Source organism: Balaenoptera ricei, chromosome 4, assembly GCF_028023285.1.
Source record: "Balaenoptera ricei isolate mBalRic1 chromosome 4, mBalRic1.hap2, whole genome shotgun sequence".
Lineage (NCBI taxonomy): Eukaryota > Metazoa > Chordata > Mammalia > Artiodactyla > Balaenopteridae > Balaenoptera > Balaenoptera ricei.
The window spans coordinates 89,048,938-89,075,527 of record NC_082642.1 but is presented as its reverse complement, the minus strand read 5'-3'; the positions used below and the strand labels follow the sequence as shown (position 1 = coordinate 89,075,527).

At 34.8% G+C, this 26,590-nt stretch overlaps 1 protein-coding gene across 2 annotated transcripts in view; it reads left to right on the top strand.

Annotated features, from left to right (window-relative positions):
* PAK2 (p21 (RAC1) activated kinase 2) overlaps positions 1-20,403 on the top strand; it is an 86,784-nt gene extending 66,381 nt beyond the window's left edge. For both annotated transcript variants that reach the window (XM_059920843.1, XM_059920844.1), the window contains exons 7-15: positions 735-867; positions 6,004-6,067; positions 7,467-7,515; positions 7,996-8,108; positions 9,419-9,536; positions 11,343-11,442; positions 13,560-13,756; positions 15,940-16,077; positions 16,537-20,403. In XM_059920843.1, coding sequence (XP_059776826.1) covers positions 735-867; positions 6,004-6,067; positions 7,467-7,515; positions 7,996-8,108; positions 9,419-9,536; positions 11,343-11,442; positions 13,560-13,756; positions 15,940-16,077; positions 16,537-16,623 — 999 coding nt within the window. In that variant the 3' untranslated portion in view covers positions 16,624-20,403. The remainder of the gene's footprint in view (positions 1-734; positions 868-6,003; positions 6,068-7,466; positions 7,516-7,995; positions 8,109-9,418; positions 9,537-11,342; positions 11,443-13,559; positions 13,757-15,939; positions 16,078-16,536) is intronic.
* The last annotated feature ends 6,187 nt before the right edge of the window (positions 20,404-26,590 follow it).

Sequence of the window (26,590 nt, the reverse complement as noted above, 5' to 3'; positions counted from 1 at the left end):
GATCTTACCTCTTATCCAAAGTACGTATTTAACTCCCATTTAACATTTCTCTTAAAGCCTTGGTATCATTCAAGAGGCTGCTGAGAGTGAAGTTTCTAACAGATATGGGAGAATTTTAACAATAAAAACCTTAGATAGAGACAGAATGAGTCCTGTCCCTCTCCCTGTACTAATACAAATAAAGTCGGGGGAGCATGGTGAAGTGTTGGCACAATAGGCAGGTAAGGCTCTAAGGACTGCCATTGGATCCTCATCTAATGATAGGTCTATTTTCTTTACCATTTAGAACTGGCTGTTTGCAATGAAATGGTAGATATTATATTTGTATAAAAACTTTTTGTGGAAATTAATAATAGTTATTTCAACATCAGGGTTTCTTTGCTCCTTATTTCTCTCTTGTAGAAAAAATATGACTTTTAAACTTGTACTTCTTTTTGCTTCATTTCTGGCATATTATTTTCTGTAATCTGGTTACACTTAAATTTCATTCACAGATCTGCTGTTTTGCTAAACAGACTTTTAAAATATATACATGTCGTGCCAAAGAAAAATGTTTCACATTACATCTTAGTTACCAGTCTTTTATAAGACAAGTCTGAAAATACTATTCTCATTCTTTAGAACACTGAGGACAACTTAGTTTTTGTCAAAAATCAAAGAACTGAATAGTGTGCCAGTAAGAATACCTAAAAATATTTTTCCTCAAGTCTCAGTAATTAACTGTTTCTCTGCAGATTTATACACGGTCTGTAATTGATCCTATTCCTACACCAGTTGGTGATTCTAATGTTGATAGTGGTGCCAAGACTTCAGACAAACAGAAAAAGAAGGCCAAAATGACAGATGAAGAGATTATGGAGAAATTAAGTATGTTAACTACATTTTACATTATTCTTAAATTTTTAATAGCCCCTGAAACGTTTGGCCCAGATGGATCTTAATTTATGTCTTATATGTTAGCTTAAGACATAAAAAATAAATTGTTTTCTTCTAGGAACAACAGCTTCAATTAATGTAGTAAAGCCAAAATAATACTCTTCTTTGTTTTCTTATTATTATGTGCTGGCTAGTGAGCAGCATCTTTGCAAAATAGTCAGTACTTTGGGGAGCAATACTTCTTCTCAAAGGGCCAAATCTAAGGGTCCTAGTTGGAAACTTTATGAAAGGAAGTTTGTATATATTTATGCACATCTGTAGAATACAATATGTCCCTAACTAACTAAACAAAATGGCCTATATAGATAATATGTGTAAGCATAAAATATATTTTTTTCTTTTCTCCTTTTTCATCCATCAGCTATCATTGGCCTGGATCAAGCACTGGAAATAATACACACAGTGCCAGAGAGAGGGTAGCAATAACGTCTCATTACAAGTCTATAGCAACTTTAGTTATAAAGGATACTGACCTAGAGGGATCAAGGAAAAATATTGTATATTGGCAGTAGGCTTGAGGTTGGGTACCTATGTAAAACTGGATTATTTCTGTGAATTTCTTTGATATGCCCCTCTCTCCTTTTACCTAGTGAAAGTTTAAGTGAAAATTTAGTGTGGTTTTCTCATGTTTTGACTTACTGTTAATACGAATATAAGTTAGAGTTATATGTACAACATCCTAATTTTAAAATCTGTTTCTCAAGAAAAATCTCAAATAAACAACCTAAGCTTACACCTAAAGCAACTAGAGAAAGAAGAATAAACAAAACCTAAAGTTAGTAGAAGGAAAGAAATCATAAAGATCAGAGCAGAAATAAATGAAATAGAGAGAAAGAAGACAATAGCAAAGATCAATGAAACTAAAAGCTGGTTCTTTGAAAAGATAAACAAAATTGATAAACTTTAGCCACACTCATCAAGAAAAAAAGGGACAGGACTCAAATCAATAAAATTAGAAATGAAAAAGGAGAAGTGACAACGGACACTGCAGAAATACAAAGGATCATAAGAGACTTACTACAAGCAACTGTATGCCAATAAAATGGGCAAGCTGGAAGAAATGGAAAAATTCTTAGAAAAGTACAACCTTCCAAGACTGAACCAGGAAGAAATAGAAAATATGAACAGACCAGTCACAAGCACTGAAATTGAAACTGTGATTAAAAAACTCCCAACAAACAAAAGTCCAAGACCTGATGGCTTCACAGGCGAATTCCATCAGGCATTTAGAGAAGAGCTAACTCCTGTCCTTCTGAAACTGTTCCAAAAAATTACAGAGGAAGGAAAACTCCTAAACTCATTCTGTGAGGCCACCATCACCCTGATACCAAAACCAGAGAAAGATACCACAAAAGAAGAAAATTACAGCCAGTATCACTGATGAACATATCACTGACGCAAAAACAGTCAACAAAATACTAGCAATCCGGATCCAATAATACCGTAAAAGTATCATACACCATGATCAATTGGTATTTATCCCAGGGATGCAAGAATTTTTCAGTATCTACAAATCAAGCAGTGTGATACACCACACCAACAAATTGAAGAATAAAAACCATATGATCATCTCAACAGATGCAGAAAAAGCTTTTGACAAAATTCGGCACGCACGTATGATAAAAACTCTCCAGAAAGTGGGCATAGAGGGAACATACCTCAACATAGTAAAGGGCATATACTACAAACCTACAGCTAATATCATACTCAGTGGTGAAAAGCTGAAAGCATTTCCTCTAAGATCAGGAACAAGACAAGGATGTCCACTCTCACCACTTTTATTCAACATAGTTTTGGAGGTCCTAGCTACAGCAGTCAGAGAAGAAAAAGAAATAAAACGTATCCAAACTGGAAAAGAAGAAGTTAAACTGTCACTGTTTGCAGATGACATGATAGTATGCGAAGTAGATCCTAAAGATGCTACCAGAAAACTACTAGAGCTAATCAATGAATTTGGTAAAGTTGCAGGTTACAAAATTAACACACAGAAATCTGTTGCATTTCTATACACTGACAACGAAAGATCAGAAAGAGAAGTTCAAGAAACAATCCCGTTTACCATTGCATCAAAAGAATAAAATACCTAGGCGTAAACCTACCTAAGGAGACAAAAGACCTGTACTCTGAAAACTATACGACGCTGATGAAAGAAATCAAAGAAGACAAACAGATGGAAAGATACACCATGTTCGTGGATTGGAAGAATCAATATTGTCAAAATGACTATACTACCCAAGGCAATCTACAGATTCAGTGCAATCCCTATCAGATTACCAATGGAATTTTTCACAGAACTAGAACAAAAAAATCATAAAATTTGTATGGAGACACAAAAGACCCCAAATAGCCAAGGCAATCTGGAGAAAGAAAAACGGAACTGGAGGAATCAGGCTCCCTGACTTCAGACTATACTACAAAGCTACAGTCATCAAAACCGTATGGTACTGGCACACAAATAGAAATATAGATCAGTGGAACAGGATAGAAAGCCCAGAGATAAACCCATGCACCTATGATCAATTAATATACAACAAAGGAGGCAAGACTACACAATGGTGGAAAGACAGTCTCTTCAACAAATGGTTGCGGGAAAAGTGGACAGCTACATGTAAAAAAATGAAATAAGATCATTATTTAACACCATATACAAAAATAAGCTCAAAAATGGATTAAAGACCTAAATGTGAGACTGGACACTCTAAAATTCCTAGAGGAAAACATAGGCAGAATACTCTCTGACATAAATCGCAACAATATCTTTTTTAATCTGTCTCCCAGAATAATGGAAATAAAAACAAAAATAAGCTCAAAAATGGATTAAAGACCTAAATGTGAGACTGGACACTCTAAAATTCCTAGAGGAAAACATAGGCAGAATACTCTCTGACATAAATCGCAACAATATCTTTTTTAATCTGTCTCCCAGAATAATGGAAATAAAAACAAAAATAAACAAAGGGGACCTAATTAAACTCAAAAGCTTTTGCACAGCAAAGGAAACTATAAACAAAACGAAAAGACAACCCACAGATTGGGAGAAAATATTTGCAAATGATGTGACTGACAAGGGATTAGTCTCCAGAATTTACAAACAGTTCATGAGGCTTAATATTATCAAAACAAACAACCCAATCAAAAAATGGGCAGAAGACCTAAATAGACATTTCTCCAAAGAAGACACAGGTGGCCGAGAGACACATGAAAAAATGGTCAACATCGCTAATTATTAGAGAAATACAAGTCAAAACTACAATGAGATATCACCTCACACCAGTCAAAATGGCTTTCATCAAAAAATCCACAAACAATAAATGCTGGAGAGGGTGCGGAGAGATGGGAACCCTCCTACACTGTTGGTGGGAATGTAAATTGGTACAGCCACTATGGAGAACAGTATGGAGGTTCCTTAAAAACCTAAAAGTAGAGCTACCACATGACACTAGAGTCCCACTCCTGGGCATATATCTGGAGAAAAACATGGTCTGAAAGAATGCATGCACCCCAGTGTTCATTGGAGCACTGTTTACAATAGCCAAGACATGGAAGCAACCTAAATGTCCATCGACAGAGGAATGGATAAAGAAGATGTGGTACATACATACAGTGGAATATTACTCAGCCATTAAAAAGAATGAAATAATGCCATTTGCAGCACCATGGATGGACCTAGAGATTGTTATATTGAGTGAAGTAAGTCAGAGAAAGAGAAATATTGTATGATATCCCTTATATGGGCAATCTAAAAAGAAATGATACAAATGAACTTATTTACAAAACAGAAACAGACTCACAGACTTAGAGAATGAACTTATGGTTACCGGGGGGAAGAATGAGGGAAGGGATAGTTAGGGAGTTTGGAATCGACATGTAGACACTGCTATATTTAAAATGGATAACCAGGGACTTCCCTGGTAACGCAGTGGTTAAGAATCTGCCTGCCAATGCAGGGGACACGGATTCGATCGCTGGTCCGGGAAGATCCCACATGCCACGGAGCAACTAAGCCGGTGTGCCACAACTGCTGAGCCTGCGTGCCACAACTACTGAAGCCTGCGCTCCTAGAGCCCGTGCTCCACAACAAGAGAAGCCACAGCAATGAGAAGTCTGTGCACCACAACGAAGAGTAGCCCCCGCTCACTGCAACTAGAGAAAGCCCTCGCGTAGCAACAAAGACCCAACACAACCAAAAATTTAAAAAATTTTTTTAATAGAAAATGGATAACCAACAAGGACCTACTGTATAGCACAGGGAACTTTGCCCAATGTTATGTGGCAGCCTGGATGGGAGGGGAGTTTGGGGGAGAGTGGATACATGTATATGTATGGCTGAGTCCCTTTGCTGTGCACCTGAAACTATCACAACATTTTTAGTCAGCTATACTGCAATGTAAAATTAAAAGTTAAATAAAGTAAAATAAAACATGTTTCTTAGTTGTGACATAGTGAACTTTCCTAAAACAGATGTATGATTAGTTCACATTAGAGTAATGTTTATAGTAATAAGTGGTTTCCTAAATATATTCAAAGATATAAGATATACAAGAAGAGTCAGAAAAGCCATTTAGGGTTTTCCATTTGGATATTTTATATATATATAAAAATTTTTTTTTCTCATAGTGAGTAGTTTTATAACTTATCGTTAGTTTACTACATTTCAGTGGAGTATGAAAAGTAGGATGACCAACTTTTCCTTTCCCCGGGAATTTACCAGTTTTAAGACTGAACATGCCACATCCTAAAACCCCCTTAGTCTCAAGAAAACTAGTACCGTTGGTCATTCTAAAACGTGGTCATTTTTGAGAAAATGGGATAATCAAAAACATTAGTTAGGCGGTCTAACCTAGTGGAAATGTGTCTTCTTGCTTCTGATACTTTTTTATTTGTATTAATTGTTTCTTTAGTGTTTTGTGTTTGAAACATACATTATTTTTGAAACTTAGTGTTATGTTTGAAAACTACTGTTCTAAAGTCAGTGGAGGTTATTAAAAGAAATGTTATCAGAATTAGTTTACAATTTTTAAATGCTTGACTGAGTTTCCAACTTTTTGTTGTTTTTGTTTAAAATAGGAACTATTGTAAGCATAGGTGATCCTAAGAAAAAATACACAAGATATGAAAAAATTGGGCAAGGGTAAGTATTTGTGACTGTATTACCAGAATATTCATTATTTCCTGGGTGTCCAGCATGATATCTCTTTTGCCTGCTGACCTTGAGCACTTCTGGTATTCTATGAGTAGTATCCTTGGATTTGTGTAAATAAGTAATGCGTTTATTTCTAGATGCTATTAAAATACTGTACTACTTAGCAGTGATTGTACATTGTTTCTTCTTAAGTGTTATTTCACGTTGGTGATAAGAAATTAGAGGGGTGGGAAAATTGCCCGGCAAATATTTAGAAGACAGTAAGAAAATTTACTACAGGATTATCGTTTAAAAAACCTACATTTTAATCACGTCATTGAGTATGGATATATAATTCTACTGATCTTCTGATTTTGTTCAATAATTTGTATTTTTAAAAAAATTATTATTAATTATTTTTTGGCTGCGCCAAACGGCTCATGGGATCTTAGTTCCCCGAGCAGGGATTGAACCCAGGCCCCCTTCAGTGGAAACACGGAGTCCTAACCACTGCATCTCCAGGGAATTCCCAATAATTTGTATCTTTAAAGTATGCTAACTGAAATCTTTTTTTCTGTTGCTTGGGAGCAAATGAACATCTTGAATTTTTAATGTTATTAATCTCTGGAAAGTGTTCTGTGAGTTTAGAAAGTGAGCTTGAGTCTTTTTGAAAACTTCCTTATGAATTTCTTTTTAATCACTTGCAGCACTGGTTTTAATAACAAGAAATTGAAAATCATGTTAATATTCTTCTGCCTGAGAATGGATAAATTATAAATAGTATACCGGATAATAAATGTAATAATTACAAATGAACAAGGATAACACCTGTCCATATGGATGACCAGCCCCAGTCCAGTGTTGAATTAAAAAAGCAAATTACAAGAAAATACATAAAATGAAATCATTTATATGAAGTTTAAAAATTACGTGAAACATTTTCTATAGTGGTACACACCTATGGGCTTAATAAAGTATAGAGAAATACATGGAAATGATGCACATCAAATACAGAATACATACCCAGTATAGATTACTTTTGGGAGGAGGTAGGATGCCTTTGGAAAGGGCACATAAGAACCTTCAAATTTATTTGTAGTTCTTTGTTTCTTAAACAGGGCAGTGGATCCATGAGTATATGTGACTTTTTTCTTTCTTTTCTTTATCTTTTTTCTGTATTTTTGTAGATCTGAAATTTATGACAAATTTCTAACATAAGTTTTGGCCACAAGAATTGCCCCTTTTTCTTATTTTTTCCCCCTTTGTTTTTGCTTTTACTTCTTTTAAAGATGTTGAGTCTTCAACGTTCTTTAACCTCTTTTTAGTTGTTCTGAGTATAAAGTCTTTGTATGTTATAAATGAGAATGATTTAGAAACCTTAAATCTGGTTGTGTCTTTTTTTCCCTAGGGCTTCTGGCACAGTTTTCACTGCTACTGATGTGGCATTGGGACAAGAGGTAGCTACCTTTTCATACTTCTGGGTGTTAGCATTAGCTTTTAATATGGGAAGAAACTAGATCTGCCTGTGAATAATCAATAAGGAATCTCTTTTGCAGTTCGATATGTTGAAAGAATTACTCTAATTTTTTAGCACTTTCCTTATTGAGGGGAAAAAAGAAGTAATTACGTGTTTGGTTTCATAAATAAATATTTTAAAAATTATTTTCCCAGCTTGGGATGAAAAGAGGATTAATTGCTGGCACTGGGCTGACCTTGCATTAAGATTTCGAGAGAAATCTAAAAATATTTAAGCTCTATGTATTACAAAGAATTGTGCATAGGCAGTGTAGAAGTTAAAGTACTGCCTATGAGTAAATTATTATCTCATCGTATAGTATGTATGTAATAAATTAGATTATTAACTGATCAGTGTTTGTAATTTTCTAAGAGTATTAGGAAACTTGTTCTGACTTTTTTTTTCCCTGTTTCCATCATAGGTTGCTATTAAGCAGATTAATTTACAGAAACAGCCAAAGAAGGAATTGATCATTAATGAGATTCTGGTGATGAAAGAATTAAAGAATCCCAACATAGTTAACTTCTTAGACAGGTAAATATAAATATTTCTTAAACATTGGGAGAAAAATGTTGAAATTTTAAGTCTCATAGCTTTGGGGGCTAGCCGGTTTAGTTAGACTAGGGTTGAGTGTCAACACTGAAAAGTAAACTTGAAGGAGGAGGAGAAGTAAAAATAGCATATTACAGTTTAGAAGGTCCTTTTTCTACATAGGTATCACTTGGTAAGCGAGAGAAGGCAGTTAAATGAAGGACATTGCTGCTGGTGCTCATATTAATTACAAATGATCAGAAGCAGAAACATTAAGGAGACGTTGGCTATGATTCATGTCTTGACTGACAGAGGTGACTGACCACACAGTTTTTAAACTTTCAAGTCAGTTTTTATTTCAAATTTTGTCTTTCAGGGGCAAATAACATGTTTATCAGAACCTCACTTAATTTAGGAATTGATGTTAAATAGCAGAACAAAAAGTAGAAGAGAAAATTATGTATCTTACATTTTTAATTTTTTTAATTTAAAAATTTTTTTATATTTGGCTGCACCATGTGGCATATGGGAATTTAGTTCCCCAACCAGGGCTTGAACCCGAGCCCTCAGCAGTGAGAGCTCGGAGTCCTAACCAGTGGACCGCCAGGGAATTACCTTACATCTGTTTTTTTTAAAAGCAGTTACATATATGTGAATGAAAGAAGAATAGTAGAAAAATAAATGAAAATTATAGTAGTGGTTGTATTGGAGATAGGGAATCATAGGTGATTTTTTAAATTTCCATATTTAAATTTGTTTTGAATGGGTTAAAAGAAAACACATTTTTAGACTTCAGGGCTAGCTCTGGGGACCATGTTCATAGAAAGAAACTTTCCAGGTACATTTCTCTGCTTTTAAAATAGTATTTCAAGTCAGTAAAGCATGGTGGTTAAGATAAGCCATAAGCTTTGGAATCAGTTGTGCTTGGCTTCAGGTTCTGGTTCTGTCACTTACTGGCTGTGTGACCTTGGATGAGTTACTTAGCCTTTCCAAGCCTCCATCTTTTCATCTGTAAAACAGGACAAATCATTCCTACCATACAAGGTTATTTGAATTGGAATAATCTATGTACACACTCAAGTTAGAATTGTGGGCAAAATTTTAAAGTGATTTGGGAAAATCATAATGACCCTCAGTTATTTTTTTTTGTGTGCTGTTCCATAGCAACTTTTCAGTTTTCTTCCCAGCTATCAAAGCTACCAGCTTTCTAGTTTTTTAAATTAGGATTCCTAACATTTGAATTCTTCAATATAGAGTACCACGTGTTTAGAAAAAGTAAAAGTGTGAATGTATTTTTTATGTTCTTTTTTTAGTTACCTGGTGGGAGATGAATTGTTTGTGGTAATGGAGTACCTTGCTGGGGGATCACTTACTGATGTTGTAACAGAGACCTGCATGGATGAAGCACAGATTGCTGCTGTATGCAGAGAGGTGAGTTTGCTCCCTTTTTGAAAAGTTACAGTAACAATGTGGTTAACAGGATGTGAAAAAAAGCAAATTTTTAGTTATTATCCAAGCAGGATACTTTTAAGGGTGAGAGGAAGTGCCATTAAAAATACACCGCTCAACAGTGGAAACAAGGACAAAGTGGTACACATCTTCACCCTAAGTATTAATTAATAAGTTTACTTGTGGCTTTATCGATCTCATTAAAGGTGACCAATGAGATGATATTCATTAATGAATTTGAGACATACTGTTTGCTTAGGCTAGTAGAATTCTGCCACATTGCCTACATCTAAGCCAAAAATGAGCCTTTCTTTCTTCCATGTAATCTTTTCGTACAGATGAGACTTAGGTTGATGATTTGCTTATTGTCATTAAAACTGCAACAGTACTTTCTTCGAATATCCTAGGAATCATTGTCACAAAGGACAAAATTGTAAAAGTTCTTACGACTATTATGTTTCCTGTGATTTGGCTTTCAGCATTTTTACAGTGAATTATAAGTAAATTATAAACTTTGTTCATGTAAGAACAGTATGTGTGATGTTTTTCCTTTTTCAGCTTTTATTAGGTGTTTTAAAAAAAGTATTCTTTGAAACTTTTAATTCTAATGTAATTATGTTTCACCTAAGGGGAGCCCTCTTGACTCTTTCAGGAGGGAAACAATAATATATCCCTTAACAAAGAATGTTTGATCACTTAAAAGCTGATAAAAACTTAAGGACTTATTTATTTATACTTAATTTGTTTTTCTAATAATTTTTTTCATAATCAATATAAAATTATTTTAGTAGTTCCTCTAATTGTGATAACATTTGTTTCTATTTGTTTACACAAGTATTTTTCTGGGGATTTGTTCTTTTCAGGAATCTGTTTAAATGCTTGGTAAATGTATTGCAGTAATACACAGTTAATCTGGTTTTTTTCTTTGAATAGTAGAGTATTTTGAATGAGATTTTTGTTATTAATGATGTACAGACTTTATTTGTTGTTCTACTTTAATGGGGGTAAGAAATAAAAACAACTTTTTCCAAGTTACCATTTATACTCAGTTTACATTAAAAAAACATAGCAAGCAGATTTTTAAAATTGAATTTCATTCTTGTTTTTAAGGAAGTGAGAGTAGTTCTTCTGCTCTTTTGACTCAGTGCTTTCTGAAATATGGCATAAGAGGGAAGTGGTGTCCAGGATCATCATTGGTGTCTAGGGTGTGGGTATAGCTTTATGTAAAACCTACCATAGAAGAAATGAAGAAAATATTTTACATAGCATTGAACAGCTGGAGAGAACCAGACCCCCAGTGGCTTACATTGATTAGACTTCGGCATATTTCAGATTCAAATGGGAATGATCACAAGTTTATCCTTTACTGTTGAAATGATTTCTAAAAAGCCTTGTGCATCTTTACCAAGTGCTGCATACCTTTAGGCATTTAAACCTGAGCAGGCCTAGAAATCATGTAGACCCACCCACCATTTCATAAATGAGAACACTGAAGACTAAGTGATATTCTATGGTATTAAATAATCTGTGGCAGAAATAGGACTAGATAAGACATTATTTAATATTTGTCTCTGGATAAGAGCAGAGAGTGGGAAGAGGGGGATCTAATTATTTAAGGTGTCTTATTTTCATAACTGCATGTGACAGGATTTTTTTCTTCATAAATGTATTATTAGAGTGTCTTCTGCTGGTTACTAGAGGTGGTGCTTAGGTCATAAATAGTGTATGTGAACTTTCCTTAGACTTTTCAGGGACTGTTTCATTGATAGATGTTTTTCTCCTGTTCAGTGTTTACAGGCATTGGAGTTTTTACATGCTAATCAAGTGATCCACAGAGACATCAAAAGTGACAATGTGCTTTTGGGCATGGAAGGATCTGTTAAACTTAGTGAGTAACAAGTGAACAAATAACATTTATATGTTACTTATAATTTTCTGCCTTTTGTTTAAGTAAAAACCCTCTTCTGCTATTAACATTTTTATGGCAATACATGGAGTGGGGGAGAATAGTAGTAAAAAGATATGGACTGTCAGCTGGACAGCTTGAGTTTAAATAGCAGATCTGCTACTACTTGCTGAATAATTTTGGGTGAGTTACGTAATCTCTTTTTGTGTCCATTTTCTCATTTGTATGATAAGGAAAATAACAGTACCTATCTCAGAGAATTCTTCTGAGTAGTAAAAATGTAAAGCACTGAGGAACAGTGTCTGGGACTATTATAATGTTGGTGCTGTCTTCCAAACATAAACTTGGATTTATCTCTGCTACCTGTTGGGGTAGGTTTTTGTCATTGTGCTGTTCATCTTTCTCTGGATTTGGTAGATGGTGGCCTAATTGGGGGAGGGCTGTATGACTCTTATGTCAGAGATGACAAGGTCTGAAAAAAACCATGTGTAAACCTCTTTCCCCAATTAACTTCTGTATCAGACATGGTAGAGTCATGGGGAAAAAAAAAAACCTCCTTTCCTCTGCTGGCTATAATCTTCAGTTCCAACCATGTCCTCTGGAGGATTCAAGAAGAACTTCTACCGAGGTTTCTCCAACTATGCAAAATTCAAGGCATTTCTTAGATCAAGAGACCAAAAACTTTTTCTTCTGTTTGCCTAGAAGAGTTTGGCTCCTTTTTCAACATCTCTTTTTTTAAGATAGATCCTCCGAAGGTTATTCAACCACAAGAAAGGGGACCCAGGTTCTAGCAGATGGTCAGAATATATAGTTAATAATTGTAATTTTAATGGGAAAACTAGAAATTGACATTCTCATACATTTTTGGTGGATACACAGGTAAACTAAATTTGACTTTTTTGGATAATATGTTACCATGGCTCTACCACTTACTAGATGAATGATCTTGGATAAGTTATCTAAAAATACGTATGCCTCAGTTTCCCCATTTGTAAAATGGAAATCATAATAGTAGTAAATATGCCTGTCTCATAAAGTTATCATGAGGTATGTTAATTCTTATGAGGTATTATACTTGGAACAGTTATAAGCACTCATTTTAGCTGTAAATGTTATGATTTGACCTAACAATTGCTCTTTTAGGATTCTCTCCTATAGAATTACTGAACATATGCACAGCAATAAGTACAAAAATGTTCTCTGCAACCTTGTAAAGAAAAACCAACAATATCTTAAATGTTTAGTAGTACAGAAATGGTTAAATACATTATGGTATTTTTATGTTCCGTGAAGTTGTGTAGTTATAATAATGAGGTGGGTTAACGTACTAATATGGAAAGATATTTAAAAAATTAGGTTTTAAAAAGCAGTTTACAAAATATCCTAACTAGGTCAAATAAACCAATCAGTTCACGGGTATTATTTGTACATTTGGAAATGCATAACGAAAAGTCTAAAGCTTACAAACCTAAATGTTAACAGTATTTACGTATGGAGTAGAATGGGTTTAACAGTAGAAGGAAGGAAAAAATTCTAGATTCTCATCTTGACTTTTCCACTAAATTAATACTGGGTACTAAATTAGGCATTCTGCTCTTCAGTTATAAATGAGGTGGTTGGAATAGAGTAATGCTGGTGAAGACCTTGTAGGTACAGTTGCAGTTAAACATGTTCTTTTTCTAGGCTCTCTGCTGAGTTGGATGCTTATTATTATTAATTCTAGCTTCTGTTTATTTTCTTCAAAAGTAATTTCCACTTCCTGACCTTTGCCTGATTCACAGTGGACATAGTTTTGGTGTCCAGCTTTGGTGACTTTTTCTTTCAGACTTTTTCAACTTTATTAAAATTTTTAGGATAGAATTATTTAGAATAAAAGGCTTCCTGATAATTTACCCTCTACTTGTGGGAAGTAAAAGTTAAAAAGTGAGAGTATATAATATCATCAAAATATTTGTAAGCCCATTCTGGTTTTCTTTATTAATACATTCTTAAAAATTAAGAGGCTGAATACTCAAATGTAATTAGTTAAATCATATAAAGTAACCTCTTAAACAACCCATGGACACCATTAACTCAAGATGTTTTATTTTGTTTTATAGCTGACTTTGGTTTCTGTGCCCAGATCACCCCTGAGCAGAGCAAGCGAAGTACTATGGTTGGAACGCCATACTGGATGGCACCAGAGGTGGTTACACGGAAAGCTTATGGCCCTAAGGTTGACATCTGGTCTCTGGGTATTATGGCTATTGAGATGGTAGAAGGAGAGCCTCCATACCTCAATGAAAATCCTTTGAGGGTAAGACCAATTAAATACCAGCCTTATTTTAAGAAAAATAATTTTCTTTAAATCATTTATTTAGAACTTGCTTTTGCCAGGCACTGGCCAAGAATTTAGGATACAAAGTTGATAAAACCTAGTCTCTGCCCTCACTCTACATCTAAAAATCATTTGCTTCTGGCTTATTGAGTTGAATGTGTTAGGTGTAAAGAGTTTGTAAATTTTTGGTAAGCTGTATGGTTTCTAAATTTGCACATAAGTAAGAATTTGGTCACTTTTCTGCAGAATTAAGGGACTCTAGATATATCCTTCAGGTTGTTGACTTTGAACCTTGGCCTCTGTACCCCCAGGTACAAAGAGGAAAGCAGGATCACATCTATGAGAAGGCTGTGTAGATGGCAATGTTAAAGCCCATATTCAAACAAAAGAGTGAGGGTTCTGAGAAACAGATGAAGTCAGTAGACTTTAAACAGTTATGTACGTATTCCAGCAGCTGAGGTGGAGAGTTCCATCTTTCTTTCTTTCTCTTTTATCTTTTACTTCTTTTAAATTATCATATATGACTCAGTATCAGTAGTTAATAAGGAAATGCAAATCAAAACCTCAACAAGATCACTACACCCTTACTAGAATGACTATAATCAAAAAGGCAGACAATGATAAGTTTTGGTGAGAATGTGAAGAAACTGGAACCCTCATACATTGCTAGCGGAAATGTAAAATGGTACAGCACTTTGGAAAACAGTTTGACAGTTCCTGTAAAAATTAACTTTGAGTTACCATGTGACTTGGCAGTTCCACTGCTAGGTAAATAACCAAGAGAATTAAAAGCATTCATCCACCCAAGAACTTGTACACAAATGTTCATGGCAGCATTATTCATAATAACCAATAGGTGGAACACAGGGAATTTTTAGGGCAGTGAAAGTATTCTGTGTGATACTATAATGGTAGTTGCATGATAGTGTACATTTGTCAAAACCCATAGAACTGTGCAATACAAAGAGTGAACCCCAATGTAAACTACAGACTTCTGTTTAATGAAAGTTTGTCAATATTGGTTCATCACTTGTAACATAGTGTACCATACTAACGTACGATTTTAATAATGGGGGAACTCTGTGTGTGTGTGTATAGGGGTGGTATATGGGAGCTGTGTACTATCTGCTCAATTTTCTGTACATCTAAAACTTCTTTCAGAAAGTCTATTGAGGTTTTTTTTTTTTTTAATTCCATTTCTAGGAATTCAAAGAAAATAGTCAGAGAATTACATAAAGAATACAGGGATTTTCCAAAGGGGATTGACTAAATTATGAAGCACCCATATAAGAAGACACTATTCAATTCAGCCATTAAAATAATTTTGTAGATCTAATCTGTTATTATTGATAGTAATGATGAGGGTGGGATATAGCTAGTTTTGTTTCGGGTTTTGTTTTGTTTTGTTTTTTAAAGACTTTGTTTTTTTAGAGCAGTTTCATGTTCACAGCAATACTGAGAGAAAAGTACAGAGATTTCCCATATGCCCTCTCCCCCTACACATGCATAACCTCCCCCATTATCACCATCCCTCACAGAGGGTACATTTCTTACAATCATTGAACCTACACTGACACATCATTATCATCCAGAGTCTATAGTTTACATTAGGGTTCACTCTTGATGTCATATGTCATGGGTTTGGACAAATGTATACTGAATAACGTGTCCATTATAAAAGTATCTTAAAGAGTATTTTCATTGCCTTAAAAATCCTATGTGTTCCACCTGTTCATCTATAGCCATATAGATATAGCTAATTTAAAATTTCTTAAAGCGGTTTCAACAAATCCCATTGTTTTGAAATGTGGTATGACTTCGAAAAAAAATCTTAAGAAAGATAAATAGGATACTATATGTGGATGGTGGGATTGTGGTCATTTTTCTTTATACCATTTTATTATAGTGGTAGTTTTATTTATCAATATGTATTTATAATCCAAAAAAAGAAAAAGGTGAAGATAATTTTGAAAAAAAGTCAGGGAAATGTAACATCTAAAAATAAAGTGAAAAATATCTAATCGAAATGGGTAGAAATAATAACCGCACTTTAGTGTGTATGACAATTGTCTTTAAATACGTAAAAGATCCATAAACTTTAAAGTACTCTCTAACTTTGTTGAGCTATCTTAAGTATGTCAGAGTTGTTCTTCTATTCTTAGGCCTTGTACCTGATAGCGACTAATGGAACCCCAGAACTTCAAAACCCAGAGAAACTTTCCCCAATATTTCGGGATTTCTTAAATCGATGTTTGGAGATGGATGTGGAGAAAAGGGGTTCAGCCAGAGAATTGTTACAGGTGAATTTGGAAATAATACTATTTTGGGAAAAAGTTGACTTTTTTGAGTAACCGGCAGAAAGTTTACATAGGGTTAATAATTACATTTCACTATTCATTCATCACCAGCAGCATGGCAGCTGCTGCAGTTTAAGATTTTATCTGCTGGGAATAAAATACCCATAATACTGGGATAAATGTATGAGTTTTTCATATTACCAGTTCTCACACCAGTTCATTGCAGGCATGGGTATCTGGGTCATTTAACTGAGATTTTATAATATGAGAAAAACTAAAAAGACTACACTTCCAACCATAGGAGTGATGTAGTGATTTTGTTGATTTTATATAAGTACTGAAATATGTGTTTGTTAAATAAATTATGATCCATAAAGTAGTCTTTGGGGCTTAATTGAAAGGAAATATTTAGCTTCTAAACTGGTGACATTTACATTTATTTTCCCCCACTCTTTCTGACAGCATCCCTTCCTGAAACTGGCCAAACCATTATCCAGCTTGACACCACTGATCATGGCAGCTAAAGAAGCAATGAAGAGTAACCGTTAACATCATTGCCGTGGCCTCATATTCTTTTTTCCATTTTCTAAAAGAAGTCTTTTAATATATGAAAAATATTATTCTTTTGGGGTTTAAAGAAATGGTCTATATAACATGGAGGAAAAAAACAAGCTACTATTTCCTGAAGACAACCAAGAAAAAATTGCAAAACAGAATGACAACTTTCTATTGAATCCCTTCTTTAGGGTCCAAAAGGAATTGTGGACTGAATCACTAGCCTTACGTCTTTCAGCAGAAAGCCCATCAGGGCCATTTATCATGCTTGAGATTTGCATTTTATTTTGCTGACTTCATTATAATAGATCCCATTCATTGTCCCTTTTGGGGTATTTTCAGTACTTGAATGGCAGATTTGAGTTTTGCAGAGTATGTGTTTTATCTGCTAGTCTTCTTTTCTCTCTTCTTCCTAACTTTCTTTTCCTTGACTTGCTCCTTTTGAGTTGCTTTGAGAAATGTTTCTTATGCCTAAATTGGAGGCAAGTGTGATAGAAATTTTGTAGCTCCTTATATTGGCAAAGGAGTTCAATATGGTTTAACTTTGTATAGAAGTTAGAACCAGCTATTGTTACATGTAATATTTCAGTTCAGAATTTGAACTGAAGGAAGGGAAGAAAAGTATGTGATTTTTACCTTTTTTAACAAATGTGAAAGAACCAGTTTTAAAAATTTCATAATAGTGAGTTGTTTGGCATTTGTTACATGTATAGAGAGAAGACTAATAATCTATATTTATAACTAAATCATTGAAACAGAAAAAGAATCCCATTGACTCTACTTTCTTACACTTTCGTTTTTCTTTCTATGTCCTCTTCAGATTTGGCTTCAGGACTTTGGTTTGTGCCGCTACTTTCCCCTTCCCTCTTTTTTTCCCTTCATTTTGGAAATAAGTTTCTGTATATGTTGTAATTTTAGCTAGTTTGTTTTTTAATTAACCCTTTCTCACCCTACTCCTTCCCCCCCCTTCCCATGGTAAATAATATAATAACCATTGAATTTTCAGAATTTAAAAGTTAACCTTTTTTTTTTTTCCATTTAAAGGTAAAAAATATTTGGAGCTAGCAGAGACAAAGTGAGAGGCTTGAACCTTGGTGAGCTCTAAAATAGATAAGATTATATTCATGAAAGAGAAATGTCAGTTACTTAGAGATGCAGCTTCTGACCAGTAAACTGTAGAGATTTGTTATAAACATTGTTCCCAGCCCATTACCAACATTTTTACTGTCTGTGAGAACTTAAATGACAAAGTACTTCTTGGTAAATTCATGGGTCGTTTGAGATGTTGAGTTACTTTAGATTTTTTTCAAATAAGTAAATAATATTCATGTAAAAAACTGGAGAAAGAGTAATGAAATGTGCTTGTTGATAGCAATACATTTTTTATTTTAAAGATTTAAAAAAGGTCTGTGACCTGTAGCATTAATTATTAGAGTGCCCTCTCTTCTCCCTTCCCCTCCTCTCCTCTTCTTCTCTCATCATTTTAATTGTTTGGCTTTTGGAGGCAGTATTGTCCCTTCTGACATGCCAAGAGCCACATGAAAGAGAAAAATATGTGCTTTGGTTCTGGCTTTTTGTTCCCACCATTCGCTCCTAATTGACTTCACACCTACTTGCCATCCTGCAATAGTACAAATCATGCATAAAAATAATTTTGATGTTTTGGAGTACATTAGGAGAACTTAATATGAGTTTTATTTCCTATCATTCCCATCATGTCTGTGTTAAGATACAGGTATAAGGATAGAAATGGCTGGTGGGGTTTGTTTGTTTTTTTTAATTGGTAATGCAGGAAGGTTTTCACGAAAATAAGTAAGATAATTAGTGAAACTTGTATCTAGAGCACTTAATAGTCTCTGTTTTCAATTTGATTCTTGATTTCATTTTTCTCTGGATTATATTGGCCTTCTACAGCTATTACTAAATTACTTTACAGAAATAAGCTGGTTTATTTCTGGTGGAAAGCTACAGTGTCTCTTGAGTTCCAGATTTGAACATTCTTTGTAAATAGTTGTCTGGATGGATTATGATAAAGAAGATGCTACCAATGAAATAGAAAACCAACTAGATGGTATAAGACTGTGATCCTCATGACCACTCTAGAAGGCACTTCCATGCGTAAGTCATAAAGGCCATATTCACTGAATGCAGTGCCAATGCCCCATTTTTATGCCTGTGACTCAACAAAGGTCTTTTCAGTTTATAGAAGCAGTTTGGGGTTTGTATTTACAACTTCCTTGATGGTTACCTGCATGTCCATTGCTGGCAACGGACTTTGTCATTAAAACCTGACTCCTAGGTTAAGGGAGCTATGCTGTGGTTTATTCTTTACTTACTTGGATAAACTAACTTGTAATAGCAATGTACTTTGGTTAATTCTGAAATGTGTCAATTATTGAATAATCTTAATCTTAAAAGCAATACAGAATTGTGATTTATTAATTTTAAATTAAAATGTTCACATGTTGTTGCAAGAAAAATTATATCTGAATCAAGATTCATGGTTTTTTTTTTAATAACTGCCTTTTGTATTTACCTTTTTGTCATTACTTTAGAATGAAAATTCCCATTTAAATCTAAAAATTACCTTAGTAGTCCTCTTTTGTTATTAAGACAATATTACTGTAGTATTTATTATATTTCAGACTCTCTGGCAGTCTAAAAGTTTCCTTCTCCTCTTGTTCCTTTTGCTGCTTTTAGGGACAGTTAAAACTGGGAAACCATGAAAATATTGAATATTTCATCCTACATAGAATAGTAAACAAGTAGAGTGATTGTGCTAGCATAAGAAACTAAGGCTAACACAACTCTGTTTTCATGTGTTGAGTGCCTGGCACACAGTACAAATTCTCTTCTCAACATATAAATATTAAGCTGCTTAAAATGTATCTAGTTACCACCAGTCCTAAATCACCTGTGCCTTTAATAAGCAATTTAAAACTACCTATGAGTATTTCTTTGTAGGGCTCACATAAATACATGTTTGTTTATACATACACCGTATTCTAGCCAGAATAATTTTAGATCTGATCAGGCAGTAGTTATAATTAGAAAAAAAAAAAAAATGGGTGCTTAAATTTGCATCAGTTTTTTAATCTAAAAGTTTTAAAATGTACTGAGATCCATATCCAGTGAAATGTCAAAAAATCATTATGGAATATAGCTAAAATCCAGATTAAGATTCTTTTGGGGTTTTTTTTAGTGAAATTATAGTAATATAAAAAGCAGATTGTCTTCCTTGTCTCAACTGCTCCCACAATAAACAACTAAAATCAGTTTTTCCACAGTGTGTGTATATGAGTATGTGTAATAAAGGTGGAAAAAATACACACACACAGAGATTTTATTTCTCACTAACACATTTATTGACCACTTTGACAAAGACACTGTGGTAGATATTGTGGGAATTACAAAGGAGAACCAAGCACTGGCCTGGCCTTGAGAGAACTGAAGTCTTTCTCATTCACCATTCTAGAATGTTGCCAAATGAGAGAGAAAGAAATGTATGATAATTCTGTCAAACATCTTTGGTAGGAATGTCTTGTGTTTTTTTTGTTTGTTTTGTTTTGTTTTTGTTTTTGTTAGATAGAAATGGAACTAAGTGAAAGTAACTTGTCTTTTCTGTTTTGTCTTCAAATTTTATATTGACTTTTATTTTTAATTTAATCCCATTCAGTTATTTAATTGTTACATTGACATTAACTGCTGTATTTGATGACCTTGTTCAATAATTTTGTTCTTTCAGGGCTAGAAATAAACTTTTTTAAATGTTCATTTTCCCTTTTACTAAAACTTTAATTCTTTCTTTAGATCAGAATAGCTTAAAAGAATAAGTGTAACAGGTTTTCAAAGAACGTTCTAGTATTTTTAAGGATGAATATTTTTTAAACATGTCATGGCACCATGAATGTATTACAGAGCTCCAAATTGGAAAGGTTTTCAAAAATTAATGAGTAATAACTTGAGCCTTTGCTCTTCTAAATCAGGTTCAGAATAAATTTGTTCAAAATGTTCTGGCTATCAGACCCAGGGAAGCACTTCTGATCTGTTGAAATACCTTCAATAATTTGGCCTGAAATTCTAATGCTTACCTAGGTGAAGTAATAAGAATTTTACTAGAATTTTTGTGTTAAATGCACCAAGAAATCTTTAAAAGTGCCATACGTTAAGGCATCACTTCATTATATGCATTTAATTTGAATGTTGGATATGCTGACATGGAGAACAGGTGCATTATAGAGAGTTCACTATGAAAAAACAAAATTATACATTTTTTAGCCTGGAGTGGGGGGGTGTAGGCAATGACTGCATAAAATATATTCGTTACATTATAAAACTGCTTTGTGCTATTCTGACATTTGTATTTCTTTAACTATAGCAAATGCCCAAAACATTTGCCTAAGAAAAGTTCAAAAATGCCTAGATGATTGATTTTATTGAAAAGCACTATTTGTAGGAGCTTAACACATGCTTTACTACTATTTTGATATTTGTGACTTTTTTTAAATTAGGGAATTATTTTTTATGCAAATCATTTAACAAGTTTTTATCTTTTGAAGAGGAGGAAGAGTAGAACAATGAAGGGAAAGGTCTTTTTTGACCTTTATTTTAGGTTTTTAACAAAATAATATGCACAGATTAAAAAGTCAGATAATCATAAAGGAGTCATTATAAATAGTGCCAGTCCCCAGCTGCAGACTTTCTCACTGCAGAGTCCTGCTCCACAGAGGCCTCTGCTTTTAACTTTGAGCTGGTTTTAGCCTGCATTAATTTTCAGATTTCTATATTATATACTTATACAGGTATTTCTTTTTTTTTTTAACTTTTTTAATTTCAGTTTTTGTTTGGTTTTTTTTTTTTAATTAATTTTATTTATTTATTTATTTTGGCTGTGTTTGGTCTTAGTTGTTGCAACACGGGCTTTCTCTAGTTGCGGCGAGCGGGGGCTACTCTTTGTTGCGGTGCGTGGGCTTCTCATTGCGGTGGCTTCTCTTGTTGCGGAGCACGGGCTCTAGGCGTGCGGGCTAGGCGCGTAGTTGCAGCACGCAGGCTCAGTAGTTGTGGCGCACACAGCATGTGGGATCTTCCTGGACCGGGGCTCGAACCTGTGTCCCCTGCATTGGCAGGCAGATTCTTAACCACTGCGCCACCAGGGAAGTCCTACAAGTATTTCTTGACATTTCTGTATTTTACTTTTTCTGGAAACTTCCTGTTATGACAGTTGAGAATTTGGTTACTATTATACCATCCCATTTTCCCATTTCTACTCCCTCTAGTCTCCCAATTAAGAAAGGTGGCAAAGTTTTATTTGATTAGCGGTCAGTTTTTACCTTATGACTATGTGGGACTGTTGTTCACTTGAGTAATTTATTATCACCACGTGTCATTTCTTGTGCAACTCTTTGCTTTTCTTATTGTTAATTTTGTCTTTTTGTTTCCTTTGAAAATTTCTATGTTTCTATCACTAAGTTTTTCCAAACTCACTGCAAAAGCCCTCTGAAGACAATTTTCTATAGAATTAAATGTCTTGGATAAGGACAGTTCCCTTTTCTTTCCGGGAACTTGATTAGGGCTCCAGTTTGGGCTCTTTCTCTCCAGGCCTTCTGCCCTCGGGCATCTGAAACTCAGTTTCACTTTTCTCCTGAGTTTAGATCCTTTGTTTCCTCTTGCTTGGTTTATTCCGCATTTTGGAGAAGTACATCTTTCATTAGTGTCCTGGAGAAGTACATCTTTCATTAGTGTCCTGAGGAAGGGTGCATATAGGTTAAGATTTTTAAGAGCTTGCATGTCTGAAAATGTCTCACATTTAATTGATAGTACAGGATTTTAGATTGGAAATAATCTTCCTTGAGAATTTTGAAGTCCCTGCTTCATTATCTTAAAAACCTGCCATTTCTGATAACATCTTTATATGTAACCCATTTTTCTGCTTCTCTGGAGCTTTTGTTCTGAAAATTTACCATGAAATGCCTTGGAGAGAGGGTCTGTATGTTTAGCTTTTGGCAGGCCTTCATGGTAACGGACTAATTTCCTTCAGTTCTGGTAAATTCTTGTATTATTTCTTTAATAATTGCCACTTTTTTTCCCTGTTATTTCATTTTGGAATTCCAGCATTAATCTCCTGTTTTTCTTATCTTTCCTGCTTTTCATCTCTTTGCCTTTTGTTTTTAACTTTCTGGGAGAATTTCCTTGATTTTATCTCTGACCCTTTTTTGAACATATATCAACTATCACTTTTTGTTTGTTTTACTTATTTACTTATTTATTATTATTATTTTATTTTTTTGGCCTCACTGTGCAGCTTGCAGGATCTTAGTTACCCAACCAGGGATTGAACCCGGGGCCACGGCAGTGAAAGCGCCAAGTCCTAACCACTGGACCACCAGGGAACTCCCTCACATTTTTAAGATCATTCTCGTTTTCTGATCTTTTTACAGCCTTCTGTTCTTATTTCATAAATTCAGTATCTTCCCTGGTGTATTAAAGAGTTTTTGCTTAGCTCAAGTTGCCATAACAAAATACCATACACTGAGTGGTTTCAACAACAGAAATTTATTTCTCACAGTTGCAGAGTCTTAAAAGTCCAAGATCAAGATGCCGGCAAAGTAGGTTTCATTCTGAGGCCTTTTGGCTTGTAGGTGGTCACCATCTAGCTGTGTGCTCACTGTACCCCCTTCTGTATATGTACACTTGGAAAGAGCAGTCTCTCTGTAGTCTCTTCTTACAAGGACACTAATCCCATCAAAAGATCCCACCCTCATGACCTCATCTAACTTTAGTTACCTCCCAAAGACCCCATCTCCAGATTCCAGTGAGGGGTAGGGCTTCGATATATGAATTCAGGGGCAGACACAAACATTCAAGCCATGATAGGTCATTTTTTTAAAAGAGTTTTTTAGTTATCTCCAGGTTTGTTTATTTTTTCTGGGTTCTTTTTTTAAGTATAACACTGTCTGGAACTGCACTAAACATTTCACATTGATTTTTCTCAATTCTCAGCGGGGCTCTTGGTGCTGCCCACTGCTCATTCATTTCGCTCCTAGGTTTTTTTTTTTCCTTTCTCATTTTCTCCAAACTGTCTCATGACTTCCAACCCCTTTCTCCCACCATCTCAACACTTCCTTCTCCCCTACTGCCAGAATTCTCTGGGTTTTTGACTTTGCCTTCTTCCTTTGGGTCTCAGTGAAAGATGTTCTTCGTCTCAGTGGCCAGGCTCACCGGGAACCCGTGCTCAGTATTCCACCACCTGCCAGGTCTCCAGGCCACTTTGACTGATCCTAACTATCCTATACCTTTTACCTGTGCCTCTGTTCTTTCCAACCCTCAGCAAAACAAGCATGCTCACCTGTCTTCCTTTTAAAACAGTTTCCTTTGACTTTCCTCAGGTAAACTTGTGGAAAGAGGAGACCAAACTTGCTGTTTTTCTCATTATCATATTGCATCTACTGTCAACATGTCTTTGAAATTATCCCTACAAACATCTCCAAATCACTGAATTTCCAAGAGATTCTCAAAACATCAAAAAGATGACTTCCCTAGGGACTTCCCTGGTTGTCCAGTGGTTAAGACTGCGCTCCCAATGCAGGGGTCCCTGCTCAGGGAACTAGATCCCACAAGCATGCTGCAACTAAGATCCCGCATGCCGCAACTAAGACCCAGCGCAGCCAAATAAATAAAGAAATAAATAAAGCAAAAAACAAAAAAGTGACTTCCCTTGACTGTTAACTAGCGTGCTCACTGGTGTATTTGAGAATTTCTAAGATTCTACTCGTTAGCAGTCTTCCTTTATGCAAAATAGAGGACTTTGATTCCTAGCTTTTTAAAAATGCTGTGACCAGATATTTATTTTGGGCTAAGGTCCAGAATGTGATGTAGGTATGGATTTGGTAAGCTTTTAATCAGTAGGGTTCTGTTTTCACCACTGAATATAAAATATACAAGTAGCTCTTGGTAAACTTAACAATTGGGAAGGAAGAGTGGTAAGGATAAAAAAGAGCAAATTCTTAAAAATCTCTTCAGAACGTAATTTGTACTGTACATTATTTGAGTAGTCTTAAAACGTGTGTTGTTCTTTGAGCATATTAATGTGGGCGCCCAAAGGAGAAAGGCTTACCTAAGAATGTGCAGAGTGATGGAGGAAAGCCAGCCCAGCCTTAAAAACCAGTCATAGATTCTTGGTCAGAAATTAAGAGTTGATGAGTATAAAGAGATTTTTATAGCCTATGTAGTCCTGATTATAACTTTTTACCCTAGGCATCTTAGTTTTTGTTTAGGGGAAAAAACTAAAAATTATATTGCCTTTCTAGAAAACAAAATATGTTCAGTATATAAGGACAGCCTTTGTATAAATTTGTAACCCATGAGGTTGATTATTTTGAAACGAACAACACTCGTGGATATATAACTTCTGGTATACTCGTTACTTTTTATCCACAGATCCCAGTTTGTGTTCTGTAGCAGATGAAAACATTCATCCTAGTTATGCTGCCCTTTTTTTTTTAAGCAATCAAAATGGAGTAACAGTGCCACATACATTCTTGTCTTTCATTTTTAGATCTGTAGGTATATACAGTATTGCCATGAATGCACTGCCAAAAAATGTTTTTCTCTATTTCTTAATGAATTACTTTACCTTGACTTCTCCTGTATTTAAAAACAGAAATGCATCGTTTTCAAAAACTATTTGATCTGGGCCATAAGATTAAGGAATGTCTAACAGTACAATCTGATTCTGATTACTTTAATATATTGTCTTTAAAATATTTAAGGAGTTTTGTGGTTGAAGCTAGAAGACCTCTTAATCACATTCAGTATTCCTTACACTTTAGGATACTATAAGTTTTGCTGCTAGTAACTTTGTTGAAGAGTTTTGTTTTTCAATAAACTAAAAAAAAAAAAACTTTAACCATTTGACTTTTTACTACAGACATTGCCACTATTTTGATCACACTCTTCTTGGTGATGTGAGAAGTATTTAAATGTTTTGCCTTTTCTTTTGTTCATCTGTAGATCTTTTGGAGTATGTTCTAAGACCAAGGGTTCATTGAAAAGTAAGTTTAGGCCATAGGCTGTTGAATACATGGATCAGCCACTTTCATATAACTTGCATTGTCAGCCAAGCAAATACTTTTCCACTTCCTTTCATCTATGCATGTTTTACTGCTGATACTCTCCACTGTGTGCCACTGTGTGTCCTGTTTCAGTATTTATTTTAATGACTATGCACAGGTGACCATGGTCTTGACACAAGAAGTCTTAGTACTTGAGTATTTCTCGCTGCACATTTCTTCATCACTAAGCATTGTAAAACAGAGCTTTATTAAAGCTTTTTTTTTTTAACTTGGTTTCATCATATAGTTATTTGTGCTTAGGAGTTTCTTCTAAATAGAAATAAAATTGGAGTGTATAATTTTAAATTTTGCTGCAATGGGAGAACCAGTTATGCTTTTAGTTAGTAACAATATTACTCTAGTAGACTGTGCACTGAAAATTGTTGCTGTGAATTGGCTGTTTTCTGTTTGTTTTGGGCGATAATAAAAGTGCCTACATTATAGGGATTTTTTTTTAGGGTCAAATGAGTTAATTTCACATAAAATGCTTGGTATGTGCCTAGCACATATTTAGCACTCGATAAGTGTGATCTATCACTTTTTTTTTTGGCCACGCCGTGTGGCATGCACAATCTTAGTTCCCTGACCAGGGATTGAACCTGAGCCCCCCTGCATTGGAAGTGCGGAGCCTTAACCACTGAACTGCCAGGAAGTCCCCACCTATCACTTTTTTTAACCATACTCATTGGACAGCCCTTTATGACAATGCAGTAGCCGATAGGGGGCTAATGAACTGAGAATGCTGCGCAGAGCTATCTGCCCTTTCCGCCACCTCATCTTTTAAAAAATGTATGCATAATATATCTTAAGGAAATTATATTGCGAATATTATATGAAGACAGCCCCAATAC